General features: G+C 36.3%; 2 protein-coding genes across 3 annotated transcripts in view; one reads left to right on the forward strand and one right to left on the reverse strand.

Moving 5' to 3' along the window:
- KIAA0825 (KIAA0825 ortholog) overlaps positions 1-7,241 on the reverse strand; it is a 504,765-nt gene extending 497,524 nt beyond the window's left edge. The window contains exons 1-2 of the mRNA XM_011944276.1: positions 7,181-7,241; positions 104-220 (exon numbers count right to left, since the gene is read on the reverse strand). The gene's annotated coding sequence lies outside the window, so the exon portion shown is untranslated. The remainder of the gene's footprint in view (positions 1-103; positions 221-7,180) is intronic.
- ANKRD32 (ankyrin repeat domain 32) overlaps positions 7,229-23,953 on the forward strand; it is a 77,959-nt gene continuing 61,234 nt past the window's right edge. Inside the window, exons 1-4 of one of the 2 annotated variants that reach the window (XM_011944275.1) lie at positions 7,229-7,452; positions 17,566-17,679; positions 17,847-17,922; positions 19,468-19,708. In XM_011944275.1, the coding sequence (XP_011799665.1) occupies positions 17,566-17,679; positions 17,847-17,922; positions 19,468-19,708 (431 nt within the window). In that variant the 5' untranslated portion in view covers positions 7,229-7,452. Of the gene's footprint in view, positions 7,573-17,565; positions 17,680-17,846; positions 17,923-19,467; positions 19,709-23,953 lie in introns of both variants that reach the window. The other variant, XM_011944274.1, reaches the window with a different exon arrangement.

The raw sequence follows: 23,953 nt of genomic DNA on the forward strand, positions 1-23,953 counted from the left end.
GGGGGACTACTTCAGTACAAGAGTTCAAGACCAGGTTGGGCAACACAGTGAGAACCTGTCTCCACAAAAAAAATAAAAAAATTTTTTACATAGTAGCGCACACCTGTAGCCCCAGCTACTTGGGAGGCCAAGGTGGGAGGATCCCTTGGGCCCAGGAATTCAAGGCTGCAGTGAGCTGTGATGTACCACTGTATTCCAGGCTGGGTGACAGACTGAGACCCTGTCTCAGGAAAAAGGAAAAAAAAATTTACATTATATTTAATTGGCTACCTGAATTTAGAAATTTAGACAACCGTGTGTGTTTAACCACGTGATGCCAAAAATCAGTTGCTTAGCTAATGTTTGCATTTCTAAACTGTTATTGGGAACAGATGTTTTGATTCCTAACTGTTCTGGCTAACAAAACTGTATTCTAAAATATAAGAAGATAGTGTAAGCACATAAGACTCAAATGTTAGTATCAATGTCTGGCAGTAGGGATCATACTTTTCTTGAGGGCAGGAGGGGGTGGAGCAGGCAGTGAAATTCAAGATTTGAAATTCAAATATATTTGTAAGTTTTAGCATATGACAACTATTGATCGTTTTTACTAATACCTAACATTGAATACCGTGGCAATATGGGATTCCTCTAATACACAACTGCGGCTTTTGAACTCTGCACTGGCCTAGTTGAAGCTTTCTTAGAACAGTGCAGCACTTTGTATTCTTACTCAGCTCTTCTTTCTTCCTTCCTTCTCTTCTTTTTAGGCTGTCAGATGTGCATTGAGGCCTAAAGGCATTTCTTTCCTACTTCCGCTTCCTCTCTTTTATTCTTCACAAGCAGTTTCCCCAATAAACATCTTGTACATCTAATCTCCTCTTGGCATCTGTTTCTTGGGGAATTTGAATAAATAAAGTGCCTTACTACACCAGGCACCAATATTAAACTTTATGCATGCATTGTTTTATTTAATCTTCACAAAAGGCCTATGAAGACATCATTATTTCCATTTTATGAATTTAATGAAACAGTAGAAAAGTAACTTTCTGTCATACATCTAGTGACAGAGTTGGGATTCGAATCCAAGTCTGTTTGACTTCAGAGTTGGAGCCACAGACCTTATTTTAAAACAGTGAGTTTATTAAAAACAAAAAACAATACTACAGACCCTTGATAATTTTTTTCTGATGCCTGTGTACTTACACACATTACATTTAATCTTAGTAAACCCATAAAGTTGACAGTATTACCACTATACAGATGAAGAAACTGTGGCTCAGAGAATTTAAGTAACTTCTTCAAGGCTATCATTATATGTTCATTAGTTTAAGCTCAACTCCAGATCCTCTCTGAATTCAGTTTATATTATACTGCATTGCCTAATTAGTCAAAATGACATTGTATCATTTTGAGCTTTTATATTTGTTAAAACTTTTTATATGGAATGTATGTATTTCAAGGGATGCACTAAAGTTTGACCTTGTCCTCTGTAATTTTTTTGAGAGAATCTTTCACTCTGTCACCCAAGTTGGAGTGCAGTGACATGATCTCAGTTCACTGCAACATCTGTCCCCTGGGTTCAAGTGATTCTCTTGCCTCGGACTCCAGGAGTAGCTGGGATTACCGGTGCCCACCACCACACCCAGCTAATTTTTGTATTTTTTTGGTAGAGATGGTGTTTTACCATGCAGATCAGGCTGGTCTTGGACTCCTTGTCTCAAGAGATCCGCCCGCATTGGCCTCCCAAAGTGCCGGGGTTACAGGCATGAGCCACTGTGCTGGCCAACCTTGTCTTCTGTATTTTAACAAAGTCTGCATTTGGCCTTAGTGTTGGCTTTTAGGAAGTAAATAGTCAAAAAGGCCAGGTGCAGTACCTGTCACAAAAGTACTCAATCTAGGGAGGTGAGTAGGGGCTGAATCCAGCCCATACTTTGGTGGCCCAGCCATGTGTCCTTGCAGGGCTGTTGCCACAGAGAAAAGGATGCCTTTTTCCAATCCTTACAAAAGTACCATCAATTATCCCCTTTATCATTTTTTATTGGGTCTATTTGATTCTTCTCTCTTTTCTTCTTATTAGTCTTGCTAGCAGTCTATCAATTTTGTCCTTTGTAGGGACATGGATGAAGCTGGAAACCATCATTCTCAGCAAACTATTGCAAGGACAAAAAAACAAACACCTCCTGTTCTCACTCATAGGTGGGAACTGAACAATGAGAACACTTGGACATAGGATGGGGAACATCACACACCGGGGCCTGTTGTGGGGTCGGGGGAGCAGGGAGGGATAGCATTAGGAGATATACCTAATGTAAATGAGTTAATGGGTACAGCACACCAACATGGCACATGTATACATAGGTAACAAACCTGCAAATTGTGCACAGGTACCCTAGAACTTAAAGTATAATAACAGAAAGAAAAAAAAGTACCATCAGTTACACACTGTATATCCAAGAGTTACGGATCCTCCAGAAGGGGGTGCCCTTTTCTAATCACACAAGGTGCTATAAGGGCTAACAGTGAGTCCGGAGGACAACAAGGTGGGAGGGAGGCTAATGCCTCATTATATACCCTTTCATACCTCATGAATTTTGCACCAAGTTTAAATTAAAAATTTGATTGATATGGCAATACATGTAGTATTATATGTGTTCATAACCTGTGGGTCACCATTTCTCCTTCTACAATTTGTAATAAGAAAATAGATACAAATATGTCTAAATATTTTAGTATAAAAACCTTTATTGTACTATTACTTAACAGAAAGAAGTCAGTTTAAAAGTTATTACATATTCATAAAGTTGAATAGCATGCAGGCCCTAAATATTATTTTATAGAAGCAAATTTATTGACATGGGAAAATTCACGGTGTAGCACATTGAAAAAAGCAGGTCACAAGACAATACAGATAGTATTATTTCATTTTTATTTTAAAAGCACATATATGCAAATCTGTAACAATACAGAGAAAAATCATAAGTTATTTCTGAGTGGTGGGATCATGGGCCACTCTTCCTTTCTCTTTCCTTTTTGGCATATTTGTAACACTCTAATATTTCTGTAACAAATGGGCATCTTTCCATAACAAAGAAAACAAATGCCAACTCCATCCTCCACCCCATCCTAGTTATACACACGGATTATTGCTTATTGTTAAATGCCTAACATCTTTAACTTGCCCACAGTTATCTACACCTTGTCCTAAGCTCAGCTTTTTACCTTAGCTTTATTACCAGCCTTCATCCATCTTACATATCCAAAGTGACCTAGGTACTATTTCTGTTTTCTGACACCTTTGCATCTTCCAGTAGAACACTTCTCCCTCTTGTTCCCCTGCCAAAATCCTTACCATCCTATAGGGCACAAACTCAATATTACCTTTTTTATGAGGTCTTTCCTCATCTGCCCTCCTGGAAAAAAAAAATCTCTTTTCTTTGCATTCCCATCATGTTTTGTGTTCAATGATGTATGTAAATTGTCCCACATATAATTATTTCTGTATATAACTTTATCTCTCCTAGTAGACTCTAAGTGAAAAAATTCTTCACCTTTGTCTAATTTATAAAGCATTTTTATATCCACTAATCTTTTATCCTTGCAAGACTGAGCAAGAAAAAGAATCAATATTTATTTCATAGCAGTTGTGTATCAGACATGTTTGAGGCTTTATATGTCAACCCACTTAACCCTCACAGCAATCCTATGGATCCATTTTACATATGAAAACATAAGCTCACATAGCTAGTAAAAAAAAAGCTTGACTGTGATTTTTTTAACTCTATTCTTCCTATTGCAAAAACATCATTCTGTGTCCACCATTGTGGAAGTTGTGAACACATGAAAAGCTCACATGAAACACATCAAAATTGATGAGGGTTTTCTGGCACACTAGAACTGCTATATTCAGATAATACTTGGGAGTCAACTAAAGTCAGAGGATTTTTGAGGTAGGAGGGACCTTACAGATAATCTAATCCATCAAACTCCTATATGTTATAGATGAGAAACAAGATACCCAGAGAAATAAATTTGCTTTTGCACACATTTAGCAGCTGAGCCAGGATTAAAAATTCAACTGGAGGTTGTATAGCAAAGTGGTTAAGATGATCACTTTTGGGGTCACAGGCCTTCATTCAAATCATAGCTGTGTTTAATGACTGTGTAACCTAGGACAATTTACAAAGCTTATCTTTGCCTCAGTTTTAGTATCTGTAAAAAGAGGATAATACTTACCTATTGTGCTGTGAGGAGTAATTTAACACTGAATAGCAGAGAATAAACACAGAAAAAATATTAGATATTCTCTCATCTCCTGTCTCACAGTCCAGTCGTCTTTACAGAATAGCACATTGCCTTTTATGAATGAGTGTGGAGTGGACACTGTATTTCAGGGTCAAGGTGAGTAACAATAAATATTTATTTATGTGGTAAATCCTTTAAAAAAATGTACAAATACTTCTCAGTGGATAAATAACATTTTAAAAAGGAATCATTTATTCAATAAATGTTTATTTTTTATTTTTTAGACACAGGGTCTTACTCTGTTGTGTAGATTAGAGTGCAGTAGTGTGATCATAGTTCACTGTAACCTATGTTTATTTATTAGAGGAAGTATAGAACACAGTAAAAAGAGCCAAAATTTAGAGGACCTGGATTCAAATCCTCATGTCTTAGCCTCCCAAAGTATTGGGATTACAGTCATGAGTCACGGTTCCTGACTTATTTATTGAGCCTCTATTACACGCCAGGCACAGTGCTAGATGCTGGGTATAAGATGATGAATAAAACAGACATAATCTCAACCTTCATAAGCACTGAAATTTGATAGCAAAATATCCCTGAGATCTGCCTATGGGATCTGTCTACAAGTCAATGCAAAGATCTGCCTACAAGTCAATGCAATGTAATCAAATACGCATTAGTATTTGAGGCTAGCTATACCTATATAGTTGTAAAACAGGATATTCTTTAGAATTAAGTTCTATGTCATTTCTACTATTGGTCATTTCAAGTAAATTTTTGTAAATTCTCTGAAAATTAGGCTATTTCTGTTTCTCTAAATAGAACAGGGTATTGGGGTGGGCAGGTTTAATTAAGCATATTCCCTGAAACTATGTGATAATCCCCATCTGTTTGAGGGTTGTGTGAGTGGAACAGCACAGTTTTGCTAATAATTCCTTATAAATCATTAGAGTTCAGTTTTATGAACTTGTGCTCATTTACTCATTTTCTCTCCACACACACACACACACACACACACACACACACACACACACAAATACACATGTATACAAATGTGTGTGTGAAAAGCTGCCTAAAGAGATAGTTAGCTGATACTGTGGACTCAGAGTCACCAATATGCTTGCTGATGGTCACCAGATCTTCTGTATTTGCCCCACGTGTTATGCCAATGTACAGTATAAGCATTTGTTTGAATTAGGATAATAAAACTGGCCAAGGATAAAGGCAGTAAAGAAACTGCATTACTTACATGTCAAAATTACCTTATGGTGATGAACACATCCCTGTAGTCCCTTTTATCCTCAAGTTTTGCTATCCACTTGATTTCTGAATGTGACATACTATCTATCCATGTTTACCTGGGACTGAAAATAATGATACTATTATGTTTACTTATAAAGGTATAGAGCACAGTTTAGAGCCAAAATTTAGAGTCAGGTAGACTGGATTCAAATTTTAATTGTGCCATTTAATTGTATAATTTATGGAAAATCACAACCTGTTTGAGTCTCAGTATAAAATGTGTTGCAAAATAGAAATAATACAATTTTTGTGATTTTTTTTATTAAGCATTAAATAAAACAATAAATGTAAAGTGCCTGTCAGACAGTATCTACTCTGGGTATTAATGATTGGCTACATTCAAGAACAACTAATAGAGATAAATCACTGCCTCTAAAAACTAGTTGCTGTACAGATAAAATATACAGTATCCCTGAAGTAATTTATAATACTTTCAACTGGAGAAATAAACAAAAAATACAAGATTCAACAAAATGTCAAAATTGGGATTAATGGGGAGATTATAAGTTTGTTGAATTATTAACCAACAAGGCTAGAAAATCAATGTGCTGTCCTAAATATGGTTTGGCTGCATTATTCTCAAAAGGTAAGAAGGCACTGGCCTGGTGTAACAGGGGCCTTGAATTGAACATACTGCATTTTTCTTTATGGGTATGCTCCGATAAAGAAAATGTTTTTATGCAATACATAAAGAAAAATGCAATAGTACCTGCAACTCTTTTGGGAACTGACTGTTTTGAAAAAATAATAGCTGCCTTTTAGGGGGCGTTGGTGGAGAGGTAATTATTTAAATACAAGGTGGCAAGTGAAAACTACGTACCTAAGAAATTGCATTACTTAAGAGAAGTCGCCAAGGTTCACTACATCACATCTTTCAAATCTTAAATGAGCACCTTTCCTCACATTATCCCTTTGTCGGAAGCGATTTCTCTTTACAACTATTCTGGCTACCTCAGACCTCCATCCACAATTCCCCTGAATCCTTCATTATCGACAAAGCCTGGGGCAGAGCGCAAGCATTCCTTTCTGAAAGCACACCCACTTACAGATCACTGTTTTCCAAAAATGCATCTAATGCCCAAACATGAAATTACAAGCTTGTTCTCTCACGTCTCAGCCAGGAAAACAAAGACCGTTCTTTTCACCCAATTCAAATGGCGGGAGGAACCTTCAATTAATTCTAAATCAGGAAGGAACCTCCCCATCTCACTTCCCAAATGTTTGTAAAAGATGTCTTCTTCAGCCAACTTCCTGCCTTCCAGGCATGGCACCCCAGAACTACGGAAACAGTACTCAGGAATCGAGAGTGGCCAAACACTGCTAATGGGAGATAGGACACTCGTTGATCACGGGCAGAGAAACTCGGCACAACGCCGAGTCACGGTACACGGTGTCTTCGGCCTCGCCCAGGGACACTTGGTGAACCGAGGTCGAGTTCCAAGTCGGAGACAGATTTTGCGAGTGGATGAGACGGTTAGCCGGGATCCCAGGGCCTTCTCCAACTGCACTGGGTGTCAAGCGACACGGGGTTGGATGGGGACTCCTTCTGGTTCAACCCTAGCCCACTCACTTCTCGGGCTGGCCAAAATGCTGCACAGAGTCCCGGCCAGCTATTAATATCAGACCCAGCAGAAAACCCAGTAAAATCACTTACCAGTCTTCCACCTCCGGTGCTCATCTAGCAGGAGCCTGACTCGCTGGCCAGACTCAAGCTGCGCACCAGATATTACCACCCTGGCGACCGCTGCAGAGCGTCACTGACAACCACCCGGAAATGTTACTATCGCTTCCGGGGCTGCCTAGCGCGCGGCGGGAAATTATTTCCCAGAGCCCGGATTAGTGAAGCAGTTGAGTGCTGCAGCGGCAGTTCTCGCCCCTGCCGCCGCCGCCACCGAAGGAAGCATCCAAGACACTTCGGCCGGGAAGGTAAAGGGGCTCAGCTAGGAAGACACAGTGTATTCTGTCTCTATGGGGATGTTTCTTCCCCGGGCTGTACCTCCGAAGTTTCTGCCTACCGGCTGCGAGGCTAGGAAGGGAGCGGCTGGGGTGAGCGGCAGCGGTGTCCGCCTCTCGCGCTTTCTCCAGCCGCAGTTCTCCCGACTTCGCTCTCGGCGCCGGAGTTGGTGGGCTGCGGCTGCAGACCCCGCGACGCCTCGCCCGTGCCGCTGCGGGGACTGCCACCGAGCGCCTGTCTGCAGTACTGGGCTGAGCCGCTTCCTCTGCTCCTGCTTGCGCAGCTCTGCAGCTCGGCCCGCAGCCTGGAAGGCACTAGGCCCCCCGCGTTTCTCGTTTCCATAGAACCCATGGGGACGCCTCATCCTGATACAGAGTTTTGGCTGCTTTCCATAACTTAGCGTCTGCGGAGGTGGCTGGGATCCCCCAGGCCCACCTTCCTGTGACGAAGAAAATTGTGTCATTCTTTCCTCTCTAGTAGAATTTTTTTTAAAAAAACCATACTAAAACGGCAGTGATCCTATCTCTGACTGCTATAGGCCTTTAAACACATACACACATACACGTTTCCCTGAAGGGAGGGTCTCTGTTCCTGGGAATTACATTTCAGCTGCCTGAAGAATGGAAACAAGACTAAGTGGCTATTTTAAGATTTCTTCCACTTCCAAAACCTCAGATTAAATATTGACCAAAAAAAAAGAAAAGGAAATTGGTCCGTCTCGGGTACTTCATATCATTATTTGACTCAGGAGTTAGATGGAGCTTTGTTTTGGAGGCACCAGCCTCTTTTTTGACGAATGACTTTGTTATTAAAAAAATCGTTGTTGAAATATTGGGAATGAATATTTGAACTGAATTTACAATTTATGTGTGACGGACAATACACCTTGTGGATTTTTTGGTTTATGTTATTCCGTTGTGCCTCAATTCCTGAAAATATCTGTGGATGTGCAGGATGTTCTCATTATTGGAAAGTTTGATTAAGTCTATTGCAGGTGTTCAATACATAAGTTGCTAGTATGAGGTGGATTTATATAAGAGAGTAAATTTCTTTATTTTCTTGTCCTGTCCTGTACTGTTTCTTTCCTTTGCTTGCTTGCTTGCTTTGACAGAGCCTTGCTCTGTTGCCCAGCCTGGAGTGCAGTGGCGCCATATCAACTGGCTGCAACCTCCGGCTCCCAGGTTCAAGCAATTTTCCTATCTCAGCCTGGGATTCTCCTATCTCAGCAGCTGGGCTTACAGGTGCGCGACACCACGCCCGACTAATTTTTTGCATTTTTAATAGAGACAGGATTTCACTATGTTGTCCAGGCTGGTCTTAAACTCCTGACCTCAAGTGATCCGCCCGCCTCGGCCTCCCAAAGTGCTGGGATTACAGGCGTGAGCCACCGGGTAACTCTTGAGTATTCTTAATTTAAAGGAACTAGGATGTTCAGATACTTGAATGTTTAAGTCAATTTTATTGTAAAGACAGCTAACCTTCAATACTGCAAATAAACCCCATTCTGTTTTCTAAATCCAGATTTTATTATGCGTTAAGTAAAATTGAATTATATGACCTGACATTTTCTTGCTTCCCTAAAGCATAAAGCGTGTATCACGTGAAAGTAAGTCATTGAAAAGATGATCAAATGTGGTTACTTTTCATAATCAAAATTCAGAACTCTTAAGATTTCATAGTAAGCATCCACAGTTTCCACTGATGTTCAAAAACATTGCGTTTTGCGAAACCAGTAGTATAGCTTTTATATATTAGTATTTTCGTTATTATATGTATCTTGATTATATTACCCTAAAGTAGGGTTTTCACCATTTAAACATTTTTAAAAAGTAAAATAAAAAATTCTGTGTTGGCTTTGAATAATAAACCCTAAAAAAAGAACTCTCTCAAAAATGTAACTAAAATGAAACATCATCTGTTACTCTTGTAGTTGACCTTTTGAATATGCTAATAGAAAATACATCTGTATAATGTACTGTGTACTATTTCTCCCCTTATAAGGGCATGTTACTGCTTAAAAGTAAAATAACTCTGGAACTTTTAAGTTCACTTAATTCATACTTTCTATCAAAATTACTTTGAAATTTAAAATACACTGGTTATTTTTGAGGAGGAAGAAAGGCTTTGTTGTATGAATTACTCTAATGATTGATTGATACCAAATCACTTTTGAGGGGAAAATAATGAAAACTTTGTTTCTCATTAGACAAAAAGAGCACTCTTTAGATTGTTTCTAGAAATGCTTTGAAATTTTAGACACTGTTATTTTACTGAAAATAATTTATAATTATGTTTAAATTTTTTCAGTGATATTGCTGTTCTAAATGTCTTCTTCCCACCCTTGTACTGTTCGTTTCATGTAATGTATCTTTCTTTTGTGTTAGCTGAAAGTAGATTGCTTTATAAAATTATAATGTTGTTAAAAGTATTAGACTAAGTTCTGAAGTTCAATTCAGCTTGGTATTGTGGAAAAGGCATATAATTTTTGCAGAAAGACTTATCTGTGCATCTTGTTTTTACCATTTACTAGCTGTGTACCCTTGAAGTAGTTTCTTAATGACTCAGATTTCCCAGTATCCTCGTCTGCACAAAAAAATAAGTAACACTTATGTTGTGAAGAAGGAAATGAGCTAACATATGTGAAGTATATAAACCACAGTAGGTCCTCAGTAAAAATTAAATCCTGCTTGTTCAACCTTAGACGTGCTCTTCCTCCTAAGTAAACCAAATTTCCTAGGATACCAAAGCACATTTGACTTCTATCCTCTATGGCAAACCAATATCTACTATCCATCTATTCTTTTTATGAACCTTTCATCTCTTGACCAGCTTGCTTCCTTAAGGACTCCTTCATCCCTAAATTAACATCTTCCCAGCCTGTGCCTTGTACAGTATTGGATAGATTGGACATCTCCATATGTTCCCCTAAGCTTCTCATTTCTTTCTCACCATATTCACTTTGCTGCTTGTTCTGTTTCTTCCTTCTAGTGCTAAATTTGTCATCAGAGGGACTAATTCCTGCTTCTTTCCCAAATAATGCCATGGAAGTAAGAAGAGCCCTCAAGTCTCATCACTGGATACTTCTGTCAAATAATTAATATTTATACACACACACACGTGTGTGTGCATCTCTCATGTCTTTGAAGGATGGGGCAGGAAATAGACACTGTGTCTAAAAAAAAAAAAAAAGGTCCGAAGGCCAGCTGAATGATATTAAACCAAGGGCCTAATTTGGCTCCTAGGCCTAAAGGGGCCAGAATTTCTGAACGTCACTTGTAGTTAAAAGCCAAACAGTATTTTACACACGCAGTGTAAGTACTGTGACATGTGTCTGCCTTTTGCAATATTGGTTCAAACAGAGATCCAACACTTGGACCCTTTTCAGTTTTAACAGTTATTTGTTTACTTTCCCAGTTAAATGTTTTGAATAAGAGAAATCACAAAAATTTTTCAGACTCTTTAATTCAGAGCAAAAATCTTGACTGCATTCAGTGCTTGGTATATGCTTTTCAGATGAGGGGAGTGTCAAATAATTCTCCTTAGTTTGCTGTAGAAGTAGGTTTAAAATCAAAAGAATTCAGCAAAATAACAAACACTAAGAAACCACAAGTTTTCATCATATGACCTTAAAACCATGAAGAGTATTAAGTGGCAGAGAAAAATGATCACGATATAATATTACATAAAAATGAAGATATGAAACAATGTAATATCCAAATTTTGTTATATATATATTTTCACACTCAGATAAAACCTAAAAGTCAACATCCCTCCCCAGTGTTAACAATGGTATTACAGGCTGAAGGAATTAGAGATAATTTTAATCTTTCTATATACTTTATAGTATTTTTCAAATTTTCTATAAGCGAATGTTAAAATTGAAAGATCTGTAAGGTTATTTTGGGGGGAAAACTAGTTCTTAAATATATAAATCAAAGTTTTTTATTGTCTTAAATATTTATTTTAGCTAATGATACCATACAATTTATTTCTAATATTACTTCTCTTTTATAAGTAGGGCTGGTTTCTTTTATAACCAGCCTTATGTCATGTAGAGTAGGGAAAGGTTTATCCTTATTTTCCTTGTAAAACTCTATTTATGCATCCCTGCCTCTCATTTTTGTAGCACCTTCCAGTTTTTCCCAAGGGTTGTACCCTGCTCTTTCATCTTGCCTCTCAAACCACTTTTGTATTCATATCTATATTCCTGTCCTTCCTTGTCTCGAGCTCAATTTTCAACATGTTCTTCAAACATGGTCTAGCTATGTGTTACACTATAAAGAATTCAAAGGACCTAAAAGGCTAGTTTATAATAAATAGTGTTCTTAATTAAGATGAAGAGTTCTATAGGTTTTCTTTGCATTTTGAACTGGCACCAACTACAAAGGAATTTCAGGCATCAAGATTAGGCCCATGTGGGAGATATTTTGGGAAAGTCCATACCACAGAGACAGTTGCTTGCTATGCGTAAAGGCCAACTCTATTTACAGTCATTGTCTCCTTAGTTGTATTTTATTGTTCAAGGTAAGTAATTTTTGTTAATTACTATAAGATGTTAATAATTACTACAGAAGGACATTTTCTCATAACTAAGAATGTCATATAATTTTAACTTTTTTGACAGTAAAGATAAAACTTTTAAAAGTCATGCTGTCTTTTTTGCTTTTTTTTTTTCCCTCCATTTTTTGGTGTTAGGACAGTATCTTCTGTGTGAATGGGAGACTCCCTATTAGTTCTATAAAGATCTATAATTTTTCTAGAAATAACCACTGGTACAATTATGGTATATTGACTTTCCTTCTTGTGCTGGAAGACTTCTAGAAGTTAGCTCTTGATCCTCCCTACCCCAGACATATCACTTGTACTAAACTTGACTGTACTTTAAAGGATTTTTAATTGTCTGGATTACTGATATATATTAAATCAATTACAGTGCTCTTTTTGGCTTCATTGACATATCAGGTTTATTGTATTCTTAATCCTGCAGGGTCAGAAAGAACCATCAAACCATGAATTTTATAAATAAATCAATCAATGTATCTATACATGTTTATATCTATTCCTACATATACAATCCTATGTAACTGCATGAATTAGATCCTATAATCCAGGTCATTCACTTGTCATATCATGTGCTGTAAAAAAGAATTGCGAAATGTAATATAAACTCTCTTGTTTCAAGTAAATAATTTTATTGTAGAAAACTGTTATAAAACTGTGCTAGTTATTTTGGGCCATCACTGGGATTCCTGATTCTGTTAAAGTTTAGCTAATAGCTCAGTTTTTTTGATAAACTTGTGACTAGAGTATCCTGTATTCTGATTTGTTCTTAAACATATCCATAGTTTATGGATAATGTTTGAATCAGGAAATTCTGTTTTTTCACCTTTATTTCCTACTTCCCTTTCCTCTGCATGTTTAATTTCAGTTTCATATTTAATCATTTTCAAAGGAAATAAATTGCTTTAAAGGGGTTTCCTGATTTCTGCTATTATGCAGTTAGTCCTATTTTCATTTTACTGTAGGCTCTTGTTTTGACAGAAAATGCTGTTAAATATACAAAGTGGGTTATTTCCATCGTGTTTATTTTATTATAAAGACCATATGGTTTAAGATGAAAACTTTGCTTTACACACTAACTCCAGTAAATCCAAATAATTTAATAATTTATACATGAAATCAGAATACATTAAAATGTTACGTTGTTAATAATATTCAAATTGTAAAATAGCTGTTAACATGATCTGGAAACAGCAACGTAGGATATGTTTCCTTTATTTCTGTATAACTTACTTAATTCTGAGAAAGCAGAATAATAAAATTTAAAGGACAAGCTTTAAATAAAACTTTTTTGGGTAACAGTGTTATAACAATTTTTTTATTTTTTGTATATTCTGATTATTTAACATTAGTTTTTGTATGTCAATTTTTAGAATAATCAGGCAAGATTTTAGATTTTTTAAAACCACTCAAACTTCTTTGGCAATGTTCCTGAAATAGCCATTAAATAGCCCTTGAAACTCTAAAATACATTAAAAATATACAAGTAGTAGGAAAAGCATATGTGTTTACAACTCTTGTATTCCTCGGCTGGGTGGGGTGGCTTATGCCTGTAATCCCAGCACTTTGGGAGGCGGAGACAGGCAGATCACAAGGTCAGATCGAGACCGTCCTGGATAACACAGTGAAATCCCATCTCTTCTAAAAATACAAAAGAAAAAAAAAAAAAAAACATTAGCTGGGCGTAGTGGTGGGCACCTGTAGTCCCAGCTACTCAGGAGGCTGAGGCAGGAGAATGGCTTGAACCTGGGAGGCAGAGCTTGCAGTGAGCTGAGATTGCGCCACTGCACTCCAGTCTGGGCAACACAGTGAGACTCTGTCTCAAAAAAAAAAAAATTTAAAAAGTCTTATATTCCTCTGATAACAGTGATTTTTGATAAAACCAATTGGATAAAGACAAGTATTGATTGAATACCAAGATGATATTCACAGATATGTTGAATTTTACTTGTCCAGCATTTCTGAAAAGACCTACCATTTTCTTTTTATTTTTAAATTTTATGTATTTTTATTTTTTTTGAGACAGAGTCTCTCTCTTGCCCAGCCTGGAGTGCAATGGTGTGGTCTCGTCTCACTGCAACCTCCATCTCCTGGGTTCAAGCAATTCTTCTGCCTCAGCCTCCCAAGTAGCTGGGATTACAGGCATCCGCCACCACGCCTGGCTAATTTTTGTATTTTTAGTAGAGACAGGGTTTCACCATGTTGGCCAGACTGGCCTGACCTTGTGATCTGCCCGCTTTGGCCTCCCAAAGTGTTGGGATTACAGGCGTGAGCCACTGCGCCTGGCCAAGACCTATCATTTTCTAAAGGAAATTTGCTTAAAGGATTTTAAAAAATAGTTCCCTACAAATAATGAAAGCATTTCTCCCTAGTTATGGACATATGTTTTATAATCCAAATGTGACTTCTGTGTGTGTGTTCATATGTGTTCTGTATCAGACTAAATCATTATTATTTCTAGCAACAGAGCGTATTCTTCAAGTTTTTATGTATTGCTGGTCCATATTGTTAATGGTTATTAACACTGAAGAGCTACATTAATTAACCCATGTAAATGGTTTTAAAAAGATTGTTTGATTAGGTCAGGCATAGTGGCTCACGCCTGTAATCCCAGCACTTTGGGAGGCTGAGGAGGGCGGATCACGAGGTCAGGAGGTTGAGACCATCCTGGGTAACACAGTGAAACCCCATCTCTACTAAAAATACAAAAATTAGCCGGGCATGGTGGCGGGTGCCTGTAATCCCAGCTACTTGGGAGGCTGAGGCAGAGAATTGCTTGAACACAGGAGGCAGAGGTTGCAGTGAGCTGAGACAGTGCCACTGCGCTCCAGCCTGGGCGACAGAGTGAGACTCTGTCTCAAAAACAAAACAAAACAAAAAAAAGCCAGGCGTGGTGGCGGACGCCTGTAGTCCCAGCTACTTGGGAGGCTGAGGCAGGAGAATGGCGTGAACTTGCACTGAGCCGAGTTTGTGCCATTGCACTCCAGCCTGGGCGACAGAGTAAGACTCTATCTCAAAAAGAAAAAGAATTGGATGATTAATACAGTAAAGGGTTCCTTATACAAGAAGCTTAATTTATATACTGATGAAACTGTTTCATGTATATGATTAATTTTTCATAAGAGACCAATCCCTAGTATGTGCACTTAAAAATTTCATACTGACTAGACCAAATCCCTGTAACTTTTTAATAAAAACATTTATTTCATTGGAGAGCCTTATCTTTAAGGCACTTTCTTATGTTCTGTATCTGAATTTTAGAGGGTTAAAATACATTGTACTTCTTTGCCCCTTTTGCAGCCAGTTGAGAAATGCAGAAATCAGATAAATTGAGGTTGAAATACCAGCTTTTTTATTGAGTAAACATTGTTTTGAAGATGATGGTTTTTGTTTTGTTTTGTTTTTCCCTCATCCTTCTGCAAGAAGGCGGTGGTTTTGATATGGAACCATAGTGTGCTTCTTAGTACCTAACCTCTGAATTGACTTACCCACACAGGCAGTGCAGGACTACTACTGGCAGCTCCTTAGGATGTGTCAGAAAGCATCGATATGGACCTTCTTTGCAAATATGCAGATAGGCTGAGCAAAGCATATCCATTTAGTTGTCTCAAGGAGCTTCTCCAACGAAATGGGGAGTGATGAAGGTTAGAGAAAAACTAAGAGTGCAGTTACCCTAGCTGAACTTTCTCCTCTTCAAAACTCTAAGCAAGGAAATAAAAGTTCACTTCTGAGTAATGCTTTAAATTGTTTTTATTGAGACTTTATTTCAATTTTTACTCTTAAATGAATCTCAACCTTTATATATATTGTATTTATATGTCTTTAAAAATAGACTTTTGTGAAGAATGTCTCTCACTTCACCAGTTGTGTTCTGGGCTCAAATCGTTACAGTTTTTGAAGTTTACTTGTAATTGTATTGAAAGAAGTCATTGTTTCTTTGGTTGTTGAAAACAGCTACTGTTGTTATTCTAGCTATGACATTAGTTAAGTATTAATAATCCATGGTGACCAAATTGTTAGGGAAATGAAAAATTGCCCTGATTTCTCTAGTCCCTGCTTTCCTTGTCTGTGAAAAGATTGAGATTTTTCTCTAAGATGCTATCTAGATCTCCAGTTCAACCTCATGTAAACAAACAAAATTGTATTCTGATGAGAAATTCTGTGAGTTATGTACTCCCTAAACACAAAGTACTTTTTGTGAACTACATTAAAATATGGATTCAGGTCCCTATGAAAATAAACTTAGATTTTAAAAAAAGTGATTTTTCAGTTTACCTTGTAAATGATGAAATTAACATATATATAGCAAAGTTAAGAAATACAAATTGCAAATAGGATCCAGGATTATTATGTGTACCCACTTTACTAAATTATTGGCTATAAATGCTGTGGGACCATGAGTTCTATTCACTTCTCCGGTAACGTGTACGTATTTAATATCTGTCCACAGAGGCTTTAAAGTCTTTATGGAGTATAAAATCTGATTGTTTCATCGTCTGTAAGTTTCAAAAGCTCTTAGCGAACAACAGTAGTTTTTTTTTTTTTTTTGAGACGGAGTTTCGCTCTTGTTGCCCAGGCTGTGTAGTACAGTGGTGCGATCTCAGCTCACTGCTACCTCTGCCTCCTGGGTTCAAGAAATTCTCCTACCTCACCCTCCCGAGTAGCTGGGATTACAGGCATGTGCCACCACGCCAGGCTAATTTTGTATTTTTAATGGAGATGGGGTTTCACCATGTTGGCAGGCTAGTCTCAAACTCCCGACCTCAGGTGATCTGCCCGCCTGGGCCTCCCAAAGAAAGTGCTAGGATTATAGACATGAGCCACCGCTCCCGGCCAACAATACTTTGTTTGTTTGTTTATTTATTTATTTTTGAGATGGAGTCTCACTGTGTCGCCCAGGCTGGAATGCAGTTGTGTGATCTCGTCTCATTGCAACCACTGCGTCCCAGGTTCAATCGATTCTCCTGCCTCAGCCTCCTGAGTAGCAGGGATTACAGGTACCTGCCACCACACCTGGCTAATTTTTATATTTTTAGTAGAGGTGGGGTTTCATCATGTTGGCCAGGCTGGTCTAGAATTCCTGACCTCATGATCTGCCTGCCTTGGTCTCCGAAAGTGCTAGGATTACAGGTGCGAGCCACTGCACCCGGCCCAACAATACTTTTTAAATGAAGCTTGTATAACATTATTATGCCAATATTTGTATAACATTGTCATTTTCTGAGGAAGAATATTTATTCATCAGTGTGTTTTAGTGTCAAGTAATGTATTAATCCAGACTTTCAATGTTCAAATCAGAAAGAAAAAAAAAACCCTCACTTTTTTAAGGCCACATTTTGAGAAGAAACTAGTTTCTATCGTATGTAAGTAATTTTAACATTGTTTTAAGAGTTATGCCTAACGTCTTTAATTCATTATATGTTTAATAGTTTATTTTTAGTACTCATAGTTAAGAAAAAATAATGATGTCAACCCTGTGAATAATATCTTTAACATGTTATCTTCTGTACGTTTGTATTTGCTAGATGGAAGATGGTGCCCCAAAGCATATCATCCAAATGACAGGATTTAAGATGGAAGAAAAAGAAGCGCTAGTCAAATTACTTTTAAAACTAGATTGCACTTTTATTAAGAGTGAGGTAAGAAACTTAGCAAAATGTTCAAGGTATATTTGAAAAATAACTAGAATTAAAATGCTGTCCTAACAATGATAAAATGCCTTCTTGATATTGTAACAATAAGAAGAATGTGTTATAAAGGCAGTCTTACTTTAGTAACATTTCTTGATGTGAATTCTTCCCTCCAGAAATACAAAAATTGTACACATCTTATAGCTGAACGCCTATGTAAGAGTGAAAAATTTTTAGCAGCTTGTGCAGCAGGTAAGTTAACTGTCTTCCCACAACTTTTGAAAACAATCTTCATGTTAAAGAAAAAGTATTTTATTCTGTCCCTGCTTTCCTTGTCTGTGAAAAGATTGAGATTTCTCTCTAAGATGCTATCTAGATCTCCAGTTCAACCTCATGTAAACAAACAAAATTGTATTCTGATGAGAAATTCTGTGAGTTATGTACTCCCTAAACACAAAGTACTTTTTGTGAACTACATTAAAATATGGATTCAGGTCCCTAGGAATTCTGTGGAGAGATAGTATATGTATATATCAAACCTCAATGTGTTTTCCTGATATTTTTTGAAAATATTTAATTTTTTTTTTTTTTTTGCTTATTCTTCTTCTGAGTAAAATTCTGTAACGCATGAAAAATGTATTAAATAGACAAAAATATTTACCTTAACAAGGATTTAGTGTGTTTTATTTAAGACAAAAAAAAATCACATTGACTAAAAGACTGGCACAAAATGTCAAAATCTTAAGCTTTTGTTAAAGTCTCAGCTGTTTTCAGTCAAGTTTTCTTTCATCTGTCATTTGATAACAGTCAGTGATTTTGTTCTCTCTCTGCTGCTTCTCCTATCCATATTATGAAACAATGGTCATACTATTTTATTTTTCTAAGATATTAAATTCTATAGATCCAAATTAAGACTTAGTCTTCTCTGTCGTTTTGTAATTTATAGCTTTCTCTATTTTTATAGCTTTCTCTATTGTGATTGATCTAACATATCATTAGTCTACTGATTGCAAAAAAAAAAGTATATGTAACTTGGGTGAATTTATCCTTTTTTAGATTAACTTACAAGGAAAATACTTGCATTCATTTTTAACTTTACAAATGAAAACATACATTGTCCATAGTGTTCAAAAAGATCATTGATGCCCAGATAAAGAAACTGTTGGTTGGGTGTGGAGGTTCATGCCTGTAATCCTAGCACTTTGGGAGGCCAAGGCAAAAGGATCACTTGTGCCCAGGAGTTTAAGACCAGCCTGGGCAACGTAGCGAGATCTCATCTCTTAAAAAAAAAAGTTATAAAATGACCTGAAAAATTGTTTAACTCGATGAATTTGTTTTACAGAGTAGTAATGCTGTGAACAATATTGGAAAAGCTGTTAGCATAGGAGGAAGAATATAAATCTAACCCAAAATAGTGAATAATGATAGTAATAATAATTTAAGTAATACCACATTTTATTTTGGATTTTAAAGCTTTAGATTTATGTTTAGAATTATAGAATTATAATTTAGAATTATATTTAAATGAAACTATAATTATAACTAAGTTATAACTATGGAATTATATTTAGAATTATAATTATTTGTCATGGAAAAGATTACATACAGTGTTCAGTGATATTGTAAGCCTCTCACTATCAAAAATTTCCCCAAAATGCATAGTTCAAAGATAATGTTAGCAGTGTCGCTTAAGAGTCTTATCTTGAAAAAGGTTGACTTTTATTTTATATTTGATCTTTGTTTATCATTTATCAGAACCAAAATTCCTTTGTGACTGATAGCTCATTTGCTTTTTAGGAAAGTGGATACTAACCAAGGACTATATAATTCATAGTGCCAAAAGTGGCAGATGGCTTGATGAAACAACTTATGAATGGGGATATAAAATTGAAAAAGATTCCCGTTATTCACCTCAAATGCAATCTGCACCTAAAAGGTGGCGTGAAGAACTGAAACGCACTGGTGCTCCAGGAGCCTTCCACAGATGGAAAGTTGTCCTCCTTGTTAGAACTGATAAGCGAAGTGATTCTCTTATAAGGTAGGATGTGATTACATAAATCTAAAGCAATTCGTGAGAAAATAATTTTGATTTGTATGAGTACTTTCTGTATTTTTTGGCAGTTATTAGCCCAAATGAGCCATGGTGATTTACTCCAATCTCCTAGGTAAGCCATTATGCTCATTTAGACTTATGTGTCTTTCATAGAACAAAATCTACTTTACAATGTTGTTTTAGATTATTCTGGATATCTCTATTTTACTTTCCATGTTATTCCTTTCGGCTAACTCAAGCAAAACAAAAAAGGAAAACTAATTGGGAGGTTTTTGTTTCTAGTTTTGAAGCACTTTTAGACTTGCTATTATCACAAAAGCATCATTCTAGGTTTATGTAGTGCTGTCTTCATTGTTCATACTGATTTCATCATAATTTTATTTCATTTTGTCCTTGGCATATTTTTAAAAGCTTTTTTAGTGGGTAAACTGTATTCTAAGACTGCTGTTACTTTTTTTATGGCAAGGGGGTGGGGAGTATTTTTGTCTCCGTTACTTAAATGTAATTTATAATCAATAAAATGCACACAAATTAAGGGTGTATTTTGATGAGTTTGGACAAATTGATGCACTCATGTTACCCTCACTATAATCATGATCTGTTCCATGTACATTATCCTATAATGTTCTCTTGTGTCCTTGAACATTTAGTTCTGTACCACCAACACCGGGCAACCACTGATTTCCTTTTTATCACTATAGACTAGATTTGTCCTTTTTAAGAGGTCCTTATGAAGGGGATCATACTTAAATATTGCTTTGATACAGCCTCATTTGCCTAGCACAGTATTATTAAGGTTCATCCATTTTGTGTATGTCAGCAGTTCATTCCTTTTTGTTGCTGAGTAGTATTCTACTCCATGAATATGTTACAGTCTGTTTATTCACATATTGGTAGACATTTGGGATATTTTTTGTCTTTACTAATATAAATTGAGCTGCTATGAGCATTTGGGTACAAGTATTCATGTAGACATGTTTTCAGTTCTTTTGGGAAATATCTCAGAATGAATTTATACTATTTTAGATGGCAATCGTGTGTGTAACATTATAAGAAAATGCCAAACTGGCCAGGCATAGTGACTTAGGTCGGTAATCCTAGCACTTTGGGAGGCCAAGGCAAGAGGAGATTACTTGACCCCAGAGTCTTAGATCAGCCTGGGCAACATGGCGAGACACTGTCTCTACAAAAATTTTTTTTTTTCTTTTTTTTTTTTTGGCAAATTAGCCAGGCTTGGTGATGCATGTCCTAGTCCTAGCCACTTGGGAGGCTGAGGTGGGAAGATGGCCTAGGGCCCAAGAGTTGGAGGCCGCACAGAGCTATGAGCTGTTTTTCAAAGTAGTACCATTTTATATTCCCAGTAGTGGTGTATGAGAGTTCCAGTTGCTCTGCAGTTATTTTGGCACTATTACTGAAAATCAGTTGACTATGTGTGGTCTATTTCTGGACTTCCTGTTTGGTTCCAGTGATCTCTATATCTAACTTATACCAACACTACACTGTTTTGATTACTGTATCTTTATAGTGAGTCTTGAAATTAGGTACTATGAGTTTCTTAATCTTTTTAAAAGTTGTTTTAGTGAATCTGGATTCTTTGTGTTTCCATAGACATTTTAGAATCACTGTCAATTTCTGTGAAAATGGAAACTGATACTTTGATTGGGATTATATTTTATAGGTCAAATCTTAAAAATATTGAGTGTTCCTGTTAGTGAACTATGTATCTCTCTACTTATTCTTTAATGTCTTATAGTTCTCATTATATAAATCTTGCACATATTTTATTAAATTTATTCCTAGGTATTTTGTGTTTTGGGGTGCTATTATAGATTGCTCTTAAACTTTTTATCTGTCTTTTGAGATAATTTGCTTTTCTTCTTTATTTTCTTAATATGTTGAATTATACTTGATTGATTCTTATTTGTGTATTTATGTATTTATTTATTTATTTTGAGACGGAATCTCACTGTGTCGCCCAGGCTGGAGTGCAGTGATGCAATCTCAGCTCACTGCAAGCTCCACCTCCTGGGCCATTCTTCTGCCTCAGCGTCCTGAGTAGCTGGGACTACAGGCGCCCACCACCACACCTGGCTAATTTTTTGTATTTTTTAGTAGAAACAGGGTTTCACCGTGTTAGCCAGGATGGTCTCGATTTCCTGACCTCTTGATCTACCCACCTCTGCCTCCCAAAGTGCTGGGATTACAGGCATGAGCCACTGTGCCCGGCCACTTGATTGATTCTTAAATGCTAAACCAAACTTGCATTCTTGAGATAAACTACTTCATCATGGTGTATTTTTTTCTAGTTCATTTTTAATAGTTTGCTGATTCTATCTGCAAGTTTTTTAAAATGATTTTTGTATCCTAAACCTGACAAATGAAATCTATGTAAATATCTAAACTTAATGTCATGTTTAATGGTGGAAGATGTTTTCCCCTATGATTGGTAACAAGGCAAGGATGCTGACTCTTACAATTTCTGTTTAGACTTTACTAGTTGTTCTAGCCATTACAATAAGCCAGAAAAAGAAAGGAGGCATAAAATTGCAAAGAAAGAAAAATAATTGTCTTTATTTCCAAAGACATGGTTGTATACTAAAAAATTTAACCAAGATACTAGAACTAGTGAATTTAGCGAGATGAAAAGACAGCAGATCACTGTAAAAAATTTAATTGCATTCTTATATACTAGCAAAGAACAATTGGAAGTTGAAATTTCAATACTCATTTTGGTTTTATTAATTTTCTCTATTGTTTGCTATTTCATTTATTTCTGTCCTTGGTTTTATTATTTTCATCCTTGCTTTAGGCTTAATTTGCTTTGGTTGTTTTTTTGTTTGTTTTTGAGGTAAAAACTTGGATCACTGATTTTAGACCTATTTTTCTATTAGTTGCCCCCAAACATTGCTTTATCTACATCACACAAATTTGTATTAATCGTGTTTGCTTTTTTATTAAGTTCAGAGTATTTTTAAATTTTCTTTTTTGTTTCTTCTTTGACCTATTGATTACTTACAAGTTTATTATTTAATTCCCAATTACTGATAAAATAACCTAATTTTCTAACTGTAATTTTGGATTAGTCATTACTTCTGTTAGTCCTATCAGCTTTTGCTTTACGTATATTGAGGTCCTGTTATCAGTTGCATATGTATTTTGTCAATGGCCCTGATTTTGTAATTTTTATTTATATTTTCTATTACCTCAAATAATTGTCATTGTGTCCTTTGACCAACATTTCCCATTCCCCCACCTCCAGCCTTTGGTAACCACCATTCTGCTCTCTGCACCTATGTGTTCAATTTTTTTAGGTTCTATAAATCTAATTTTTTTTAGACTTTCACATATAAGTTGAAAATTGTATTTGTCTTTCTGTGCTGGGATTGTTCACTTAGCATAATGTCCTCCAGTTTGTCCATGTTGTTGCAAATGACATAATTTCTCTCTTTCTAAAGTCTGTATAGTATTCTATTGTGTATACTATGTTTTATTCATCCATTGATATACACTTTAGGTTGGTTTTATAACTTGACTGTCGTGAATAATGTTGCAGTAAATATGGGAGTGCAGATAGCTCTTTAACATACTGGTTTCAGATCTTTTTGGTATATACACAAATGTAGGATTGCTGGATTATATGGTAACTCTGTTTTTAGTTTTTTGAGGATCATTTATGCTGTTTTCCATAATGGCTGTATTAATTTCCATTCCCAACAACTAGGGAATACCAGGGCTCCCTTTTCTCTATATCTTCACTAATAATCATCTTTTTGATAATAACCATTCTGAGAGAACTGAGATGTAATTTTCATTTTCCTAATGATTAGTGATATAGAGCATTTAAAAATTTATCTGTTGGCCATTTGTTTATCTTGTTATGAGAAGTGTCTATTTAGATCCTTTGCCCATTTTTAATTGGGTTGTTTTCTTGTTATTGAGTTGAGTTCCTTGTATTTGGATATTAACCCTGTTTTACATGTATGGCTTGAAAATATTATCTCCCATTCCACAGGTTGCCTCTTCATTCTGTTAAATGTTTCCTTTGCTGTGCAGAAGCTTTTTAATTTTATGTACCTCACTTTTCTGTTTTCGTTTTTGTTGGCTGAACTTTTAGAGTCAAATCCAAAAATTATTGCCCAGACCAATGTCCTATAGTTTATCCCCTGTGTTTTTTTCTAATAGTTTTGCAGTTTCAGGTATAATGTTTATAGTTTTTCTTTTTTTTTTTTT

This window comes from Colobus angolensis, unplaced genomic scaffold (genome assembly GCF_000951035.1).
Source record: "Colobus angolensis palliatus isolate OR3802 unplaced genomic scaffold, Cang.pa_1.0 Scaffold23, whole genome shotgun sequence".
NCBI lineage: Eukaryota > Metazoa > Chordata > Mammalia > Primates > Cercopithecidae > Colobus > Colobus angolensis.